Here is a 21,170-nt window from a genome sequence, read left to right on the forward strand (position 1 = left end):
GATTACATGTTAAGATGACAATAATTTGGATATATTGGGTTCAGCAAAATATGTCTTTAAAATTAATTTCCCCAGTTTCTTTTTACTTTTTAAAAAAGTATAAAAGATTTAGAATTACTTATGTGATTTGCATTTGTGGCTCGCCCCCTAGATGCATCTCTAGGGCAGCGCTGTGTAGGGTTTAATGTGGAGAAATGGAACCGGTAAAATCAGTGAAATCGAAGGGGGAGAAGACACAAGAAAAGGAGAAAGAAGACTGACATTGAGAGAGATCCCCCAAAGGTGAGCTGGAAATATAGGTAGAGTTCGACCCCGGGGAACAGAAGGTCCAGCTGAGATTGACTCTGGGGGCCTCTTTCCTGGTGGCCTCATTTATGGGGACTTCTTCTCAGGCAAATGAAAATGTGGTGAGAAATGCCTCATGTAAATGAAGACGCCCAGCTGGGTGGAGGAGCCCAGGGCCTTGCTTAGCAGGGAGGGGGAAGAATCCAGGATGGTTTACACAGTGAAGCGAGGATACGGCTCAGGTAGGAGGCTGTGTGGGCGATAAAGGGAGTGTGCCCTTTTCCTGCTTGCCGTCCGTGTAAATGAACTACATCTTGGCAAGGGCCCCTGTCCTCACCCGCTCTACCTGGAGCCCACAGCACTAAGAGGGGAAGCAGCTCAGGATGAGAGGCGGCTGCCCTCACCCTCCTGAAGCACCAAATCTGTGAATTAAGTCGGGTCACTAGCAATAGGGCCCACCTTCCCTGCCCCTAGATGCCACCAAGGAAGGCTGAGCCCACCCAAACCTGTTAAGATTGGTGGAGCAGGGGTATGTACATACATACACACACACACACACACACACACACACACACACACACACAACGCACACACATGCCCCAGGCTGGTTTCTTCTTTCTGTTCAGCGTCAGCTCAAATATCACCTCCTCTGAGGAGCCCTCCCTGATAACTAATCCAAAATAGCTCTGACCATCCCTCCCCCGCATCCAGCACCCTCTTCAGTTACCCCAGAGCATTTCTCCCTTCTCGAAATCATCTTCCATGTGAACTAGCAATGATTCTGATTATCTGTCTCCCTCATTCCATGAGAGTAGAGACTGTGCCTGCCTGACTCATTACTGAAGTTCCAGGCCCTAGAATATTGCCTGGAATGTAGTAGGTTCTCAACAGAAATTGGACACAAATAATGAATTGGTCTTAACATCTCTTCTCCTTAAGACTTTGGAGGAATCTAGGAATGGTTCCGCATTAGAAAAAGGTTGGAGACCCCTAACCTCGAGGACCCAGCTGTGCATTCACGCGTGTGGGACCACCCCAGGACTTGGTTCAATCGAATGGACATGAACTCTGCAGGGTCTACCCGAGCATCCTGCATCAGGATCCTGAGACCCAGCATGGCGAGCTTGGTAGATACCGCCTGCCAGCGGCCAGGGTCTTACCGAGCTCCACATCCTGGTCGTCCGTCAGCACCAGGATGATGTTGGGACGGATGTTTCTGCGGTCCCTCTGAAACCTGCCTTTCAGGCGGTGGTGGGACAGGAACGCCACACTTCCATCCAGGAGAGAGAAGACAGTGGCAGAGAGCAAGCAAAGCAGGACACCGGGGGATGCCATTTTACGTTTCCGCTGATCCCTTGCTTCTGGCAGGATGCAGGAGTCTGGAATTGTGTTTTGTGGATTTGTTTCTTTTCTCTCCTCCCTCTCTACTCACGGATCTAAAGTAAGAGGAAAAGAATCAGGTCAATCTTTTTGTAAAGGCTGCCCAACTGCTCAGACTTGCATAATGATTTCTACGATGGCTTCTGGCAGTGACAGTGAGAGTTTCTTTGATCAGGGACAGCTACAGCAGAACAAAAACCTAATTTGGCTGAAGCTACAAGAAAAGTATTTGCAACTGGCTCAGAGAATAGACTGGCAGGAAAGCCTTCGGAGACCACTTCTGCAGACAGAATTCCTCTCTTGGACCCAGCGATCCTCTGGATGAGTTGGTGGCAGCCCAAGTCCCAAGTCAGGTAGTCAGCCTGCCTCTGAACCATCCAACCAATGCAAGACAAATCGCGTCCCAGTGAAAGGAAAGGAAAAAGCCCAGTCTGGAGGAGCAGACACTTCTGGTCATCTGTCCTCTGCCAGCACCATGGAGGATGCAGAGGTGAGTGGGCAGAGCCCCAGCTCTCAGGTAGCATGTGAGTCGGGGACGGGTCTGGACGAGCCGGGCTGATGCTTTGGGCTGGACAACTCTGTGTTTCAGTCCTGCCTCCGTCACTCACCAGCTGGGTCTCCCCATCAATAAGCCAGCGAGGAACCTCAGTTTCCCCATGAATAAAATGGGGATACATGACTGTTATAAGAACTCAATCCAACGGGGATGTTCGCAAAGGTCCCCCCACCAACAGATCCTGTAACTGGGCAAGTTATTCATATTGGTTTTACGTTGCAAAATAAACAAAATGACAACAGAGAAAACTGAGAACCAAAAAGCTGAGGGAGAAGAATTGTCACATTCGACTGCAACCTTGGTCACCCCCTTGACCCCGGGTCAGATGGGGTCGCAAGCAAAGGTAGGGGAGGGGAGGCGGGCCAGCTAATCTTGGCTCAGGCGGGTCTCAGGTCTCGCTCTACTCTTTGCTCTCTGCGGTCATTTTTCTACTTCCTGAGGAAATGAGCCTTCAAGTCCTGTCCAGATATAGACTTTTGGTCTCATTTATCTAAAAGGAAAGAAAGAGCAAGCAAGCAGACGTGTTGGGAGGAAACCAAGGTCGTTGGAGTCGGGCTGAGTCACTGTTCCCGTGACCTTGAACGACTCCCTTTGCCCCTGCTGTCATGGGGAACCCCACCCCACCCCAAGCCACAGCTCAGGGGACTCATCATGGACCCCAGGTTCCGCACAGGGGGATGTGCTGCCTGTATCATCTCTCCCAGGGACAGCACCAGCCGCCTAAGGGGTCTCCCACTTCCTCCCCTGCCCCCACCGTCCACGCCCCCCAGGGGCAGCCAGCAGGATCGTTCTAAAATTCAAATCCAAACATACAACTCACAGGGCCTGGACTAGGTGAGACCAGGGAGGTGCTCAGGGCACAGGTTTGAAGGGGCACCCACTCCAGGTGGACAGGCGCAAGGCACTCAGCTCACCTGAGTCCCAGCCCTGTCATTCACCTGCTCAGACCCTCCCCTGGCTTCTCATGGCTTGGGGTACAAAATGCAGACTCCCCACCAAGCCCTACGGGGCGGGTGTGATCCGACACCTGCCCACCTCTCCCCGGTCCTCTCAATTGTTCTCAGGCCCGTGGCTTCTTTCTGTCACTTAGACAAGTCAAGCTTGTTCCTGCCCCAGGGCCTTTGCACTTCCTCTTCCTTAAACCTGAAAGAACGTTTCCCCAGATTCTGTTTGATGGGCTCCTTCTCCTCTACCAAGTCTTGGCACAAATGTCGCCTCCTTGGAGAGACCTGCCCTGACTGCCCTACCTGAGGTGGTGCCCCCGCCCCAGGCACTCTCTGTGTTTTATAACCTGTTTTATTTCCCTCATAGTCCCTACTACACCTGCAATTATCTTATTTATTGCCCAGTTCTTCCCATGGGAGGGTCAGCTCCACCAGCGCGGGAAGTGGGCCTGCGTTACTCACAGCTCCGTCCCCAGGACCTTGCACAGTGCCTGGCACAGAGCCAGTGCCAAATAAATATTCAGATAAATAAAGGAATGGAGATTTTGGTGAGGTTCTCTGCGTTCTACAGAGTGAGGGAGGGCTGAGAATAGAGAGCAAGCTCCACACAGGGCTTCCCACCCCAGGGGCCTCTGAAAGGACATCTGTGCAGAGAGATGAGATGAAGGCCACATTATCGGGGAGCTGACCTGGGAACTGTGAGTTTCATGGGACCGGCGGACAAGCATCGACTTCCACCTCCATCTCCTCATCTGCTAAAGCCCACATCTCGCAATAGCCAGGGTGGCTGCAGTGACATGTGTTGGGCAGCTGCTTTGTGCCCATGTTATATGATACTTAATTCATGGACTTTAAAGTTACTTGCTGGGTGTCCCTAGGCAAGTAACTTAACCCTTCTATGCCTCGGTTTCCCCATCTATAAAATGGGCGTGAAGGATTAAATGAGTTAAGGCAGAATGCTGAGTCCAGAGCCTGGCACATGGTGTGTACTGACTGGAACACATCATTCACAGTGAAAACCATTATTAGATTATTATCAGCACCACTGCAGCTGGGTCCCGCATCAGGCACTCTGCAGCATCTCCCTCAATCTCCCCAACAACCCTCTCACACAGGTACTACTATTATCCCCATTTAAAAACTGAGAACAGGGCTTCCCTGGTGGCGCAGTGGTTAAGAATCTGCCTGCCAATGCAGGGGACACGGGTTCAAGCCCTGGCCCGGGAAGATCCCACATGCCATGGAGCAACTAAGCCCGTGCGCCGCAACTACTGAGCCTGCGAGCCACAACTACTGAGCCTGTGTGCCACAACTACTGAAGCCCTTGCGCCTAGAGCCTGTGCTCTGCGACAAGAGAAGCCACCACAATGAGAAGCCCGCGCACAGCAATCAAGAGTAGTCCCCGCTCACCGCAACTAGAGAAAGCCCACACGCAGCAACGAAGACCCAACGCAGCCAAAAATAAAAGCAAACAAATAAATTAATTAAAAAAACAAAACAAAACTGAGAACAACTGAGGCATAATCACTGTCCTAAGGTCACCTGGAGAGAAAACAGCAGGGACAGGGTTTGACCTCTGTTCTCCCTGACAGCTTGGTGAGGGCCTCTCACCAATGAACTCATGTTTCCCAGCTTCTCATATTCAGGGGCCATAGCCCCAATTTCTGCCGGCTCTGCACAACCCTTCTGCTATCATTTGGTTCACATGCTCCTTTAAATAGCCTCATTTAAAAATAAAGACATAAACACATGGTTTAGAAAAAGACGACCTAATATCCAAGAATAAATGGAAAAGCAGCGTCCCTTTCCTGTAGAACTAATCACACAAATAAAGTCAAACAGAGCAGAAACTGTGTTACTCCGTCCATCTAACAGCTTCTAGTTCACATTTAAGACTCTAAGCTGAGCTCTGGGCTGGCAGCTCTCATACTTGCACTGTCTCTCTGTTTAAGGGAAATTAGCAGGTGTTGAAAGGCAACGAGGCACGTTAGCACCATCCAGAGACTTTCTGCTGGAGGTAATGGGAGGCTTGAGAGGGTTGAAAAGGAGACATGCCCTAGACTCTAATGGGTCCCTGAATTATCCCAAATCATGGGGGGGGGGGGATCCTTGAATCATGTTGTTTATCAGTCCATGTCTCCCTACCTTGGGAAACACACTGGGATGCTTTGTGCTTTGCAATTGAAACCGTGAGCTTGACTGACACTCCAGCCAGCCCATTCATAAAACAAACTTCCCAATCGAAAAACAGGCAGAAGACCTAAAGAGACATTTCTCTAAAGAAGACATACAGATGGCCAATAGGCACATGAAAAGCTGCTCCACATCACTAATTATTAGAGAAATGCAAATCAAAACTACAATGAGGTATCACCTCACACTGGTCAGAATGGCCATCATCAAAATTCGACAAATAATAAATGCTGGAGAGGGTGTGGAGAAAAGAGAATCCTCCTACACTGTTGGTGGGAATGTAAATTGGTGAACAGTATGGAGTTTCCTTAAAAAACCAAAAATAGAGCTACCATATGACCCAGCAATCCCACTCCTGGGCATATATCTGGAAAAGTTGAAAAGTCTAATTCAAAAAGATACACGCACCCCAATGTTCACTGCAGCACTATTTACAATAGCCAAGCCATGGAAACAACCTAAATGTCCATCAACAGATGAATGGATAAAGAAGATGTGGGATATATATACAATGGAGTACTATTCAGCTATAAAAAGGAATGAAACATTGCCATTTGCAGCAACATGGATGGACCTAGAGATTATCATACTAAGTGAAATAAGTCAGAAAGAGAAAGGCAAATATCATATGATAGCACATGTGGAACCTAAAAAACTGATACAAATGAACTCATTTACAAAACAGAAATAGACACACAGACAGAAAACTTATGGTTACCCAAGGGAAAAGGGGAGGGGCGAGGGATAAATTAGGAGTATAGAATTAACGGATACACATCACTATATATAAAGTAGATAAACAATAAGGATTTACTGTATAGTACAGGGAACTATATTCAGTATCTTGTAATAACCTATAATGGAAAAGAATCCGAAGCTGTACACCTGAAACTAACACAATATTGTAAACCAACTACAGTTAAATAAAAAAAGATACACATTCATGTTCCTTCAGATATACATCGAGTGATAAAATAATAGCGAATTTCCGACAGATGCCCTACAAACAGCAACTCTCTTATACCAGAAATAGTAACAGCAAATGCTTATTGAGGGCCTGCAACGCTCCAGTTCCTGCTCTAAGCATTTTATGTATTGATATATCAACTTGTCTAATCCGCATATCCACCCATCGATAGTATACCCATTTTATGGATGAGGAAGCTGAGCCACAGAGAATTAAAAGCACTTTCCCATGATCACATGGGCAAATAAGGGGCAGAGACTGGGTTCAAACCCATTCTGGCTTGAGTCAGCTGCTCAACCAGAACCTCCTGGAAGCAGATCTCCAGGTAAGTTCCTAAGAGTCTCCCAACCTCAGTTTCCTCATTTGCCTCTGAAACAGTAGGAGGCCAGGTGCCCTTGGAGGGCCTTTTTGACTCTGAGCCTGTGATGCAGAGGTACAGGGGGGCCGGGCCAGATGGTGGGTGGAGATGGGGGATATGGTCGACTGGACTCTTCCTGGCACCCATGTTGGTCTTCTTAGCAATGCTCCCCCCTCCATTCCCAGGCAGCTGTAACCCTTCAGCCAGGATGCCGCTCCTCTGGATGGAAGTCAAATCTCCATGACCAGAGACTGGAGAATAATAGGAGCTAATTAGTTCATCAGCTCAAGTCATCAGTAGGTCGATTTTTGATGAATTCCCTCAGCTCCCACTTTCCCTGGACTTGTGCCAGCCCCTCTCTGTATGCTGGAGAAATCAATTAAAAATGACACAAGGGATTCTGCCTCCATTTTCCTCCTTCTTAGCAAAGATTCAAAGTGGCTGAACCGCGAGAGTATCTGGTGAATCTGTGCAGCGCTAGCTGAGCAATGCTCTGTCCATCCCGCGGACACCACCACTTATTCCCACTAGCTTGATGAAAGGTCCATCCCGCTCCTCTCTTCGTCCTGTGTCTTTCTCACAGACCTTGGCAAAGCCCTCCCAGCCCAGGAAGACATCACTGGAAACGCCTAGTATCCTGAGCATTCAGAAACATCACTCCTGCTTCTGGATTTATCTGACCTGCAGAGAGGAGTGGGTCTCAGGCTGACTGTGCACCACAGCTTTGGGGAAACGCCTGGGACCTCACCCAGGCCTGTCCAGAGAGATCCAGATGGCTGTTTTCCTCTGAGGAGCCCCAAATCCAACAAGAGTAGCTGAGAGGAGTTTGGGAGTGATCAGGCAGCCCAGGGAGAGGGAGTGGGAGTGGGAGAGGAAGAAGTGGTCAGAACAAGGCATTGATCAGGCGGGAGAAGTTCCCTGGGAGGTGAGAAGAAAGGAAATTGTGGGGAGTGAAGATGCCCTGTGCTGGGGCCAGAGCCCCTGCACCAGACCTGTGGACCTTCCTAGGTGGTCTAGAGAGCCAGACCACTTATGTCTTCCTTCATTTACTTTACAAATATGTATTTAGGGCCTACTATGTCACAGGGTTAGGTAATAGGATAATCCTGCCTGGATTATAACAGCCTCCTAATTGATTTCCCTGCTTCTACCTTCACCTCCTTCTATCAAGGAGGCAGAAGGATCCTGTTAAAACAAAAGTAAGAGTCTGTCTTCCTCTACAGACTGAAAAGTCCTGAAGGGCTCCCATCTAATGCCAAATAAAAACCTCCAAACCCTCCAAAGGACCTACAAGACCCTACGCAGTCTGCCCATCCCTTCCTGACCTCATCACCCTCCACTTTCCCCCTGGCCCACTTGGCTCTGGCCACACGGTGTCTGTGCTGCTCCTTGCACATGCCAGGCATGTCCCCACCCCAGGGCCTTTGCACGTGCTGTTCCCTCTGCCTGGAGCCTTCATCCAGATCTCTTCACGGCCCTTTCCTCACCTCCTTCAGGTCTTTGCTCAGATTTCGCCTTTGCAGGTTAAAACGGAAATCTCTTTCCTCCCCAGTAGCACCTACCACCTCTGACAGCTAGATGTTTTACTTGTTTCTTTGTCGGTCTCCCCCACTAGAAAGTCAGTTCATAATCTGAGGGTATGGATTTTTGTCGGCTTTGTTCACATCTGTATCCCAACACCTAAAACGGTGCTTTGGACATAGCAGACATTGAAAATACTACTGACTTGGCAAAGAATTTTCTCCCTCCTGATAACAGTACTTGTACTCCAGCCCTGCTTGGGGGCACTGACAACTCCTTTTTTTCTGCTTACGTGCAGTGTGCATGCAGGACAGAAGATGTGATCCAAGTGTAGCCAATCAGCACATCTCATCTCTCTAGCTCCAGTGATTGGCCCAGAGACAGACATGTGACCCAAGCCTGGCCAATGAGAGAGAAGTAAGAAACAGTTGGGTGGGTACTGGGAAGGAGTAAGCCCAGCCCAGCTACCAATTGGCCCCTGAGAGAGGATGTTCCTGACACTGGACTGAAACAAGTTCCACCTTGTAGCCAGTTACAGGCTCAAACAAGCGCCCTTTGTTGCTGAAGCTAATCTGAATTGGGGTTGTCATTTGCAACAGGAAATGCCCAGACCAACACGGTAAATACCCTACAAGGACAATGAAGAAATAACTAAAATTTATATGATGTGCTTATCACGGACCCTGGGCACTTTTCTAAATTCTAAGCAGTTTTCCTGTGTCAACTCAGGTCACCCTTACAGCAACATTATGAGTTAGGATGCTCCATTTGTGGGTGAGGAAGCTGAGGCGTGGGGAGGTTTCGAGAATTTCCCCAGGGTTGCACTGCTTGGGTGCTGAATATCGTCGCTTGGATGGACCACATCAATGGGCTCTGTGCTCTCTGGCTCCTGGCTGGATTTGGCTCAGGGAGACACTGCCCAGGGAAGGCAGTATGGGAAGAGAGAGAGAGAGGCCTGGGTACTTTCCAGGCGCCTTCTCTGCCCAGTTGCTAGGAACCGACCATATCCCTCTATTGCTCTACTGAAGGCCACAGCTCCTGTGGGTGGCCCTTGCCAGGTTCCAGCAAATGCTCCCCACTGTTCCCAGCCCTAGAGATCTGTACTATTCATTTTCTTACACTCTGCTCCTATCTTTGTTGGAGGCGCCATCTGTTTCCTGCAGGGCCCCTATACTGATAAAGCAAGCGGATAGCATGCCCGAGATTTGCACCCAGATATTCTGATCCCACGAGTCCTCTCTTGACTGCCATGCCTACTTGGAAACTGAGAAATGATACAAGAGGCTGAGGTTAAGTGTGTGGTACGCACAGGAAGCAAAAGGGGGGGGGGAACTGCTGGTCTGCGGGCATTCAGGGAGGGCTGCGTGGAGGAGTCCTTACAGAGAAAAGTTTGAGAAGCCTAAGAGGAACAAAGTTCTGAAAAATCCACAGGATTTGGGTAGGCTCTGAAGAAGGCGTGGAGGATAGGGTGCCTCAGGCAGGGGAAATAGCTTTAGCAAGTAGCAGGCAGAGTGGAGGAGTGGAAATGTGTGGTCCCGAGCCTCACAAGCCTAGAAGCTGTCTAGACAGAGGATGACACATGCACATCTGTTAAACCTTACACTCCCTTGGTATCTCCTCTTCTTCCTGGCCAACAGGTTTTGCCAGCCTCTCTCCTCCTCTCCAGGGCTGTCAAAGAAAGGACAGGAGCTCCTGGAACCTACAGTCCACAGACCCTCCCTGTCTCCGCTACCCAAGGCCAAGGGCATCAGGTGGCTCTCTGTGCCTGTTCCTGGAATTTCAGCTGGAGGCAGAGGACCAAGCCAGCAGGACAGGGGACAAGAGAGGGGTCCTTAGAGGTTGGAGAGAAAGGTCAGGTTTCAAGACAAGGGCTCAGGATCTGGAAAGGAAATTAGGGCATAAAGAGAAGAACGTAAGAATCTAGTTGCCTGCCTAACTATTCATGTGACAAGAAATTCTTGAAGGCTTGCTATGTGCCAGGCATAGTTCTTGGCACTGTAGATAAAACAGTGAAAAAAAAAGTACCTGCCCTCATGGAGCTGACATTCTAAAGAGTCAACATATAAGAAGCTGGAGTTGAAAGACTCCCACTAAAGGTGAGAAGGGTCAGAAAACAGGATTGGAAGTAATGGTAAACCACGAGCGAACTCTTAGAATGGGGTCATGGATTATAGTTAGAGCTCAGAGAAAGTTTAGAAAAGATACATCTGAAGTCTTGGGAAGCTGAGTATCACAATGCTTTGCATGTCAAGTGCGCGACCATATAATTCACACACTCAAATATCTGAGCAGATGCTATGTACCAGGTACTGTATCATGATCAGTGGGGGGGAAGAAAAAAGCAGACAAATCCCTGTTCTCACGGAGCTGACAAAGAGAGTGGAGAAAGGCACGCAGATAGACTGCTAAGTGCTGGGGGGAAATGCAGCAGGGAGCAGGCTGGAGAAGGGGTGGAGATGGGAACTAGAGACAGAATGCCTGGGTTCGAGTCTCGGCTCCACTACTTACTAGCTTGTGGGCAAGTAATTTAACCTCTTTTGGCCTCAGTGTCTTTATCTGCGAAGTGGGGCCAATAATAGCACTTAACAGAGTTGCGAGGATGAAGTGGCTTAATGTCTGTGAAGTCTTTAGAACAGAGCTGTATACAGTAAGTGCCTGATAAATGTTGCTTAGTGTTATTTGTTGAGTTTGGGCCACCCTCCTTTCTGTAACAGCACTCAGTTTTCCTTTGGGGATCCTCTTCTCCCAGTTATTGGTCCATAAAGTTCAAATTAGGCCCTAGCTTCAGAGCTCCAAGACTGGGCCACGGCATCTAGACCTGAGCCAATCAGAGCCTTCCAATCCCCCTGCCTCAGTGACTGGCCAATCAGAGTAATCCAGGCACTTTGGTCCAACTAGGAAGAGGCGCCTCCTCTTTCCAGCTGGCTAACTCGGTCCATGTCAGTCCACCATGAGGATGAGGGAAGACTCTGACCTCATTTTGCCTCATATGGAGTTGGAATGAAGCCAACACACAGAAGAGAACAGAGCTTTGAGATGGAACATTCTTGGGTTTTTGCCAACATTCGAGACCTGGATCCAGCTAAGCCTGAAGGAGGAAGATTTACTTCTGGGTTCTTTGTTTCAGGACCCTGTAGATTCTTCCATGTCCTTCAACTGCTTTGAGATATTTTCTTTCAGGTCCCTTTCTCATACTTTGACTCTTTAAGGATATGAATCAAATTCTCTTTTTCTCTTAGGTCACTTGGAGTTGCTTTCTCCGTCACTTGCGATCGAATGAGCCCAACTGGCAGAGCAAGCTGGGGGCAGAGTGTTGACCCAGGTGGCTTCCCAGACACTGTCTGCCTCCATCTATAGAGAGATCTGATGACACGGCTGCTAACCCTTGGCCTGGGCCCAACTCTGCCTTATCACAGGCAAACCTTCCTCATCCTTATTTGCCAGCTGATAAGAGAAAGGTGGTGCAGAAAGGGGGAAGAAATGTGGGCGTGGGAGTCCTGACTTCTGGTCCTGATTCAGCCTCAGTTTTCCACACCTGCCAAGAAAAACAGACTGTTCCCTGGGCACGGCCTGGAACCCTGGGATGGGTGGGGTCTGACAGGTGGGGAGGGAGCTCTCCCTCACCTCCCTCCCTGCGGCAGGGCTCCCTGTTATTCCTGGCCTCATCCAAGGTTTTTTCTCTTCAGAGCACTCATCACAACTTCTGATTCCTTGATGCACTCTTCTGTTCGAGTTTGTATCTTGTAGGGGGTCATTTTCCCTGCTGGAAGCTCTGCACAGGTAGGCGCTGTCTCTTCCTCACTCCATAGCCCCAGCCCCTGGCACAGCCTGGGTGCTAATTCTTTGACTTAGTCAGCAAATATTTACTGAGCACTTACTATGCACCAGGCCCTATTCTACGTGCTGCAGATTCAGAAACCAATACTCTGTCATGGATCAGACACCAAAATAAATGATGGGCACATGAGGTGATGAGTCCTAAGGTGAGGAGCGAGAGGCTGGAAGTGCTGGTGGGGGGAGCTTGCATCCTTAAATAGGAGGGTGGCAAAGGCCTCTCTGAGAGATGACACTTGGGCAGAGCCCTCAGGGAGGTGAAGGAATGTGCCTTGTGGATATTCAGGGGAACAGTATTCCAGGCAGAGGGACAAGTGCAAATGTCCTGAGGTAGGAATGTGGCTGGGGTGTTTGAGGAACATAAAATGGGCAAGTATGGCTGGAGTGGAGGTGAGTGGGAGTGGGACCTGAAATGTTCTAGCCCAGGAGTGCCGTGATTGGTTGTAGATTTTAACAGGATCCTTCTGGCTGTGTGTGGAGAACAGACTGTAGGCAGTGAGGTGGACACACGGAGGCCAGTGAGATGACTGCCATGGACAGTGCCTGGACCAGGGTTGGGGCAGTGAAGGGGTGAGAAGGGAGATTCTGGATATGGTTGAATAAATGAATAACTTATTGAACAGAGGGAAGGGGCACACGCCAAGTGTTCCAATGACTATTTCTCTGTAACAATTTACCCCCAAACTTAGCAGTGGAAATTTTTTTTTTTTTTTTTAATGCTTAGGGACTTGGGTTCAGGAATTCCAATGGGACACAACGGGAATGGCTGGTCTCTGCTTTATCATGTCTGAGGCCACAGCTGAAAAGACTCAAGAGCTGGGGACTTGAATCCCCAGTCTGGTGGCTGCTGCTGGCAGTCAGCCGGGGCCTCAGGCGGGGCCCTGCCGTGTGGCCTGGGCTTCCTCACAGCATGGAGGCCTCAGGCTGGGGGCTGATTTCTCATGCAGCAGCTCAGGGGTCCAAAAGTGAGCATCCCAGCAATCAAAGAGGAGCTGCTTCCTCTTTTCTGAATAAACCTCATCTTTTCTGCTGTCCCCAGCATTAACCCCGCCATGCTATTGGTTACCAGCAATACACATGCCAGGCCAGATTCATGGACGGGACAACAGGGGTGCCCCACCTCTAGACGGAGGGGTGAGAAGATCGCACTGGAGATGAGCATGCAGGGTGTTATCTTGTGGCCCCTGGAAAACACAGGGGGGTCCCTGCCAAGTCATGGAGGCCTGGGCTCGGCAGCGGGTGAGAGCCTCTCCCCTGCACACGTCACCCCTTCTAGGAAGTGAAACTTGATCTGAGTCAGATTCCGTCCGTCTGTATCTGCCAAGCTTTGGAGTCTGTGCCCAGGCCCATCTCAAAGATCCCTGAGCCTCAGGAAGCCCTGGGGTGACGAGAAGCCTCCCCCATGCCCACTCCTCTTTCTCGAATGACCCAAAGGGGTTACATCAGTAGGGCCCGTGCTTAGGCGGATCTGAAGGGAGCAGACGAGGCAGAACGCAAGCTTGCCCAGGATGTGAAGGCACAGTGACAGCCTCTCCTCCCCGCTGCAGAGAACGGAGGTGCCCCAGTTACATCTGCATTGAAAACATCGATTTATTTTCACTTTTTAAAAAGTCCCGTCTTTTTAAGCAGAAAAGGAAGCCACCTCATACATGCAGAAACCCAAACAGAACTGGGTGACCTGATTTTGGGGAACTGGCCCTCACTTCCCCCAGTCCTTTCCTCCTGCTGACGTGAGCAGTGACCCTCCGCAGGGTCAGCCCTTTGGCCCCAGGAGCTCAGGGCCACCGTTCACCGGGAAGCTGCCCGGGCCGGGAGGCTGCCGTCCCTGGTCTCGTTGGGTGGCCGCTGGCTTGTCCTGGGGGGAGACTTCGACTGGGGGGTGCCGGGCTGGGTTTGGGAGGAACGTTAACATAGCCTGGCTGGGCAGGAGAGCTGCAAACAGCTCCAACCTTCTAGCACTCAGCCTGAGACATGAAGCTTCTCCCAGAATCAACCGCTGGAGTCTGATAGGCAGCTCCCAGGAATTTTCTGGCGAGATGGGCAGCTTCCAGGGCCGGGGCTTCTGGTGTGAAGCCAACAGTCTGCTCTGCTCCCCAAAAGGGATGACATGACTGACCTTGACCCCAGCATCCCACATGTCAGGGTCTCGGAAGTTCTGCTTGTCACCTGCACCCTTGTTTGTGCCAGATACAGCTTTCTGTCCACTCCCTTTCTTATTTCAGTAAATTTAGTTACAAAGGCAGTTTTCTCCCTCCATGGGGAATGAGCACCACTGGCCCTAAACCAGGGTCTTTCAGCTTGGGCACTGCTGACACCTGGGGCTGCGTCATTCTCTGCGGTTGTGTGCGCTGTAGGGTGTTTAGCGGCATCCTTGGCCTCTACCCGTTAGAGGCAAGTAGCAACCACCCCCAACGATGACAATAAAAATGTCTCCAGGGACTTCCCTGGTGGTCCAGGGGTAAAGAATCCGCCTTCCAATGCAGGGGACACGGGTCCAATCCTGGTCGGGGAACTAAGATCCCACATGCTGCGGGGCAACTAAGCCTGCGCGCCACAACTACTGAGCCCTCGCGCCTCAAGTAGAGAGAAGCCCATGTGCCGCAAACTACAGAGCCCACACACCACAACTAGAGAGAAGCCTGTGTGCCACAAGGAAGAGCCTGTGTGCTGCAACGAAAGATCCCGCATGCCACAATGAAGATCCCGCGTGCCGCAACTAAGACCTGACGCAGCCAAAAAAAAGTCTCCAAGTATTGCCTAATGTCCCCTGGGGGGGGGTACAAAATTGCCCCCAGGTGAGAAACCCCTGCCATAAATGGATAGCAGCACAAAGAAACAAATGTAGTGACATTACGGTTAAATTCCTGCTTGCCGAGGGCACTGAACATTTTCTTGCAAGGGGAGCAGGCCCCTTTGAAGACCACAACAGAGGGGTTAATGGAATTCCCTCCTTGATGACTCAGAAGGCTCAAGAGAGAGCACGATGAAGTTCAATGCCATTAATGGCCTGGGCACGGACTCCTAAGATGAGGACCACTGGGTCCTGCCCACTGGGAACCATGCCTCAATCCGGTCAATGGGACTGGCTGGGCCGGAGGCCAGTGGACTGCCCCACCACCTGGGCTCACAGGAATTCTGGATGCTGTTTGGTCACCTGTGGAGAGACACCTGTGTGCAGTGGCCTTTGTCTAAAGTGGGGACACAAACTCAAATGCCTGCAGGGCCCAGGCAAGAGAAGTGAGTGGGGATGCCATTTTCAGAGTAAAAACAGTCAATACATTTTAAACACTGAGCGAGCCAAACAAAGCTCCTCTGGAGCTTGGCTGGGGGCCCATTTGCAACCCTTCGAAGCTACCTGATCTTTTCTGAGCACCTACTATGTGCTAGGTGCTGTGTGGAATGCTGGGAAACAGCTGTGAACACCAGGCAGGCCAGGCCTCTGTCCTGGAGGAGCTGATATTCTGGTGGGGGAGACACATATTTAACAAATGAAGATGAATTTCAGATGATCTTAAGTGCTTTGAAGGGAGTTGTCAGGATGACAGGATAGAGTAAATCAGGGGAGGCCTCTAGGAGGTGATGTCTGCGCTGACACCAGAAGGTGGGTGAGAAGCCAGTTGTGGGCGCAATGCTTTCTAAGCAAGGGAAAAAGCAAGTGCAAAGGCCCTGTGGTGGGAATGAGCTGGGTCGGTTTGAAGACCGTAATAAAGACCAGAATGGCAGGAGAAGGGAGCAGGAGTGGCAGCCTGGCATACCTGAGGTTGGACGTCACTTGCCCCCCCGGCCCACGCCTTCCGGGTAGGCCACACCTGCTGCCCTTCCCGGGTGTTTAGGGGAAACGGGAATCAGATACAGTTCTTCCCACCTCTGTTCTTTGTTGTTTTGTCTTGGCCGCGGACAAAAGCTTCCCTGGCAGCAAGCTACAAAGTTATTTCTGCAAAGGGCTTTTGGCCAAAAGCAATAAAGTCTGACCGTGACAGAGTCATTATTCACGCCTAATTGCGGGCTGGTTCTCGGCGTCGACTGCCTGGCCAGGGCTGGCAATGCCAGTCACTCCCCCTCCCACTTGTTAACCCCACACGTTCTCAGCACTGTTTACCCCCATAGAACCCATATTTAGGTTTCCAGAGACTGTAGTCTCCTTCAAGAAGAACATAAAAGGGATGAAAGGCTATTTTGACTGCTCGGTATTAATAATCCAATTATTTCTTCCCTTTCACCCAATCCACAGCCATGGGCACCATGCTCACCCGTCAGGCCCCTGCTATTAGGAGAGGCACGTCTCATTAGCTCACCTTGGAAATGGCCTGACACTTAGCAATTATTTGAGAAGACTGTACTCACAGGCAGGGGAGGGAGTCTGAAGCAACTTTTACCAAATAACCCACTAAATTTAGAGATGGGAGTCAGAGAGAATTTCAAATGACAGGTCTGTTTCCAACCCTGGAGTGCTGTGCTGTCTAATTAGCAGCTGGAAATAGACTGTCACGTGGCAGGACAGCCTGGGTCACAGGTGTTCTCTGAGCTGGGATCAGTTTCTCGGGGGGACTCACTGGGTGTCACCAGGTGTTACTGTGTGTCCAGGTGCCCAGTGGCTGGAAGAAAGGGAGTGAGGGCCGGGGTCTGGGGATGCAGGAGCCCACCCACTGCGCAGGCCGGTCCCTTATTACCGTGCACGCTCTCCCTGCCGGGGCCAGCTCCAATCAGTCCCATCTTTGGGGTGAGGATGATGAGCATATTCTGGGAGCTGGCTTTGGCCCATAAAATGAGGGGGGGGCTCCCAAACCCTCAGCAGTGCCTGCACTATGGGGCCCCTGCCCTGGAAGAGCTGCTACACAGACTTGGGCATTCTACTTATACCAGACTTAAAAAAAATTCATCTATCCATCCATCCATCCTCCATTCATTCACTCATTCATTCAAAAATGTTAACTGCTCATCCTGGGGCAGAGCCACTTACTCAGGGGCTGTGCAGAGGTTTCTAACTCTTTTTTTCTGTCCAGCATCTGGTCCCCTTCTCTTGACAACAGTACCCCAATTTCCTTTTGAGGATTCTCTCTCCCCTGCCAAGATGCCCCGCCCTCTCCTGCCATGTAACCAAAGGGTGATCCTATGATAAAAGTTGGCCAATCAGACTCTCTCACTGGGCGCCTGACACTCAAATAGAATGTCAAGAGCAAGGAAAAAAAAAAAAAGCAGGGGTGCGTTTATCTCACTGGAACCCCTCCTTCAGGAGGCTGCCAGCCTCTCCTGCTCCTAGGCCCCTAGCACTTCTGAAGCTAAAGCCTTAAGAAGGCCTGGCAGCAATGGGCTTCCCTGGTGGCGCAGTGGTTGAGAGTCTGCCTGCCAATGCGGGGGACACGGGTTCGAGCCCTGGTCTGGGAAGATCCCACATGCTGCGGAACAACTGGGCCCGTGAGCCACAACTACTGAGCCTGCGCGTCTGGAGCCTGTGCTCCGCAGCGGGAGAGGCCGCGATGGTGAGAGGCCCATGCACTGTGATGAAGAGTGGCCCCCACTTGCCGCAACTAGAGAAAGCCCTCACACGGAAACGAGGACCCAACACAGCCATAAATAAATAAATAAATAAATACAATTAAAAAAAAAAGAAGGCCTGGCAGCCTTTTCATGTGCGCTCTTAGAAGTCAGGCTATCCTGAGACCACCATACAAGCAGCCATGGGAAAAGGCCCCGTGGAGGAGGATGGAGCCGTTCAGCTGATGGCCCCAAAGGAGCTCCCATCTCTTGATCAACACTAGCTGCCAGCCGTTCGGGTGGAGCCATTTTGGACCTTCCAGCTGATTTCATTTGAAGCAGGAGAACCACCTGGCAACTCACAAACTCGTCAGAAGTAAATAATCATTGCTTTAAGCCACTGAGCTGGGGGTGATCCATTACACAGCGGACACACAGCTAAAGAATCCGCAGTGACACTGATTAGAGCCTGTTCCTCCAACGGGAAGGTTTCCAATGACCTATGATGAGTCAACATTTTTGGTCTCCTGGGGCCCATCAGATGAACACTTAGAGGAGAACATCATTCATTCATTCATTCAATCGCTGTTTCAAACAGCGGTAAGCTGGCACAAAGATGAACAAGCTTAAGGAGCTCCTATTCTGGTGGGGGCATCACACACACTGCCTCAGTTTCCTCAGTTATGAAATGGAGATGATAATAGGTCCTGATTAAGAGGATTGTCATGATGATTAAATGCTTGTCAACAAGTACCCATTAGATACTAGATTTTGTTATTATTATAATAAATTGGAAGTTCCAATGCATTGTCCCTAGAAGGGTGGCCATTTGGTATGAACAAAGTGTTACAGCAAAGGAAAAACTCAAATGCCCACGTGGGCCAGGCAGGTAACGTAACCAAGTATAAGAAAAACTTGAAACCCGCACACCTCCTTCTCTCCATCTCTCACTTTACCACTTTTGATACAGGCATTCGAACACAGAAATATTGCTCCATGAGAGAGGAACAGCAGGGCAAGTGCAATGATAAATGGCAAATGAACTTGGTTGTACCTTCAGACAATAGGGAATGGGGGTGAGGAGGACTGTGGCAAAGTGGAAAATATACCGTCAGTGGGGACAGGAGCCCAGTGCGGCCACATATGGCCCATGTCTATTTTTCAGAAGCTGGAAACTCTCACTTTTAAAATGTGAAGTCTCACAGTTGTTAAAAATCTGCCAACTTCAAAAAATGTTAAAAATAGTGTGTAAGTCAAACAAAACATTTCTGTGAGCAGAATATGGGCACTGGTCAGCCAGCCTGTGATGTCCTATTACTAAGGATGGCGGAGCAAGGAGACCTCTCACTTTGTTCATCTGTAAAACGGGGATTAGAATATCCCTGTGCTACAGACTGAATGTTTGCATCCTCCTCAAATCCCTGTGTTGAAACCTAATCCCCAATGTCATGGTATCTGAAGTTGTGACCTTTGGAAGGTGATTAGGTCACGAGGGTGGAGCCCTCAGGAATGGGATTAGTGCCCTAATAAAAGACCCCAGAGAGCTCCCTTGCCCCTTCTGCCATGTGAGGACACAGAGAGAAGGTGGTGCCGTCCATGAACCAGGAAGCAGGCTCTCACCAGACACTGAAACTGTTGGCACCTTGATCTTGGACTTCACAGCCTCCAGAACTGTGAGAAATAAATTTTTGTTGTTCATAGGCCACCCAGTCTCTGGTTTTCTAGTACAGCAGCCAGAATGGACTAAGACACCCTGAGCAAGCACTTAGAACACCACCTGGCATGCAGAACTTTCTCAGTTGTGTGTGGGTCCCGGAAAGGAGGTGAGAGAGGCAGGTCTCCTGCACGGTGATAGCTTCTTTCAGGAGGGGACAACTTGGGGAAAGGCAGGTAGTTGTCATTCCCAGGGCCCAGGGCAGAAATCTTCGATCTAAGAGCCCTCATTACAAGGTCATGTCACCGATCCCTCATTAGAATGTCATGCCACTGATCTCACGGATTAACTTACATATCCCAAGTGGTCTGAGACTGGTCAGAAGTAGAACATTCCACCAGCCCTTCTGCAGGGCCTGATGTCCCTGCTGTGGTATGAGGGAGGTATCTGCTGCTGTGAAAAGGATGTTAGCACAAAGCCTGGCTCCTCCACTGGGCTGGGTACTGGGAGGGGACAGGGACTGGTGACTAGGTGAGAGCAACCCTCTCCACTCTTACCCGTGCTTTTGGCAGATGACAAACAGGTTTCGACTCCCTTGCCTTAAGCAAGGATCCCCAAACACTAGATTCAGATCCACCAGCACATCTCCAAGCCTCCTTCCTTGATTCTTTCTTCCCCAAAATACTTCCTGAGGACTCAGAGTGCCAGGCCTTGTTCTAGGTGCCGGGATACAAACAAGGTCCCCACAACCATGGGGCGTAATTTTTAGCAAGAGGACAAAGGACAAAGAAGCAAATAAGTAAATCCAGGTAATTCCAGAGAGTGAAAAGTGCTATAAACATAAACCGAGGTGGCATTCTTGACGTTCTGAGGAGGTGGCATTTGAGCTGAGACCTGAAGGATCAAGAGGAGCCAGACTTGTGATGTTATGAAGAGCGGTCCAGGCAGCGGGAACAGGAAGAGCAAAGGCCCTGAGGTTGGAACAAGCACTGATGCAGCCAAGGAACAGAGAGGAGGCCAGTGTGACTGGGTGTAATATGCTGAGTGGAGTGAGACGGAGGTGGAGGCCAGGCGGTGCAGGGCAAAGTAGACTTTATTATGGGTGCAGCGGGCTCCTGAAGGGAGGGTTTTATTCGAGGAGCTGCCAGCTCCTACAAGACCTTTTGGGGTTTTGCAGAAATGCACCCTTTCTAGCACTTACTCTCCTGCTTCAGCAGCCCTCAGCTTCAGTTGCACATTGGAATCACCTGGGAGCTGTAAAATAGCCTGATGTCTGCCCCTCCGCCCCACCCAGGGGTGCTGATTTAATTGGTCTGGGTATGGCCTGGGCACTGGAACTTAAGAGCTCCCCTGGAGATTCTGTTAGGAATCCCGGGTCCACTCACAAGCGTCTCCCTGTGCACATGGTAAGAAGCCCCATCCTGGGCTCCTAGGACACCCTCAGGGCCCTGTCCTATAGGTCCTTCCCCTACAGGTCAGCTCCTTCCCTGAGATGGACTCACTAAGGCCTAAAAGAGGAGGTGGGCGGGGCAGGGTTGGGGGTGGACATGACGTAGCTCATCAGCTCAGGAAGCCACAGAATCAATCGCTAAGCCCAGTTATGCCTTCAGCCTGCTCCTGTCTCTCAGAGCTGGACGTTCCTCATCAGCAGGAGGGAAGCCAATGGCTTTGCTTATGAACGGAGTGGCTGAAAAGACCATACAGGATGCTAGGTGTAAAAGCACTTCAAAAGCTAAAAACAACTGACGCAGCCACTATAGAAAATAGTGTGGAGGTTCCTCAAAAAATTAAAAATAGAACTACCACATGAGGGACTTCCCTGGTGGCGCAGTGGTTAAGAATCTGCCTGCCAATGCAGGGGACACGGGTTCGAGCCCTGGTTCGGGAAGATCCCACATGCCGCAGAGCAACTAAGCCCGTGCGCCACAACTACTGAGCCTGCGCTCTAGAGCCCGCGAGCCACAACTACTGATGTCTGTGCTCTCTAGAGCCCGCTAGCTGCA

At 50.3% G+C, this 21,170-nt stretch overlaps 1 protein-coding gene across 4 annotated transcripts in view; it reads right to left on the reverse strand.

Annotated features, from left to right (window-relative positions):
* SULF2 (sulfatase 2) overlaps positions 1 to 21,170 on the reverse strand; it is a 144,855-nt gene that overhangs the window by 112,396 nt on the left and 11,289 nt on the right. For all 4 annotated transcript variants that reach the window (XM_007185341.3, XM_057528754.1, XM_057528756.1 and 1 more), the window contains exon 2: positions 1,446 to 1,721. In XM_007185341.3, coding sequence (XP_007185403.2) covers positions 1,446 to 1,620 — 175 coding nt within the window. In that variant the 5' untranslated portion in view covers positions 1,621 to 1,721. The remainder of the gene's footprint in view (positions 1 to 1,445; positions 1,722 to 21,170) is intronic.

The sequence above is a fragment of the Balaenoptera acutorostrata genome, chromosome 15, assembly GCF_949987535.1.
Source record: "Balaenoptera acutorostrata chromosome 15, mBalAcu1.1, whole genome shotgun sequence".
Taxonomy (NCBI): Eukaryota; Metazoa; Chordata; class Mammalia; order Artiodactyla; family Balaenopteridae; genus Balaenoptera; species Balaenoptera acutorostrata.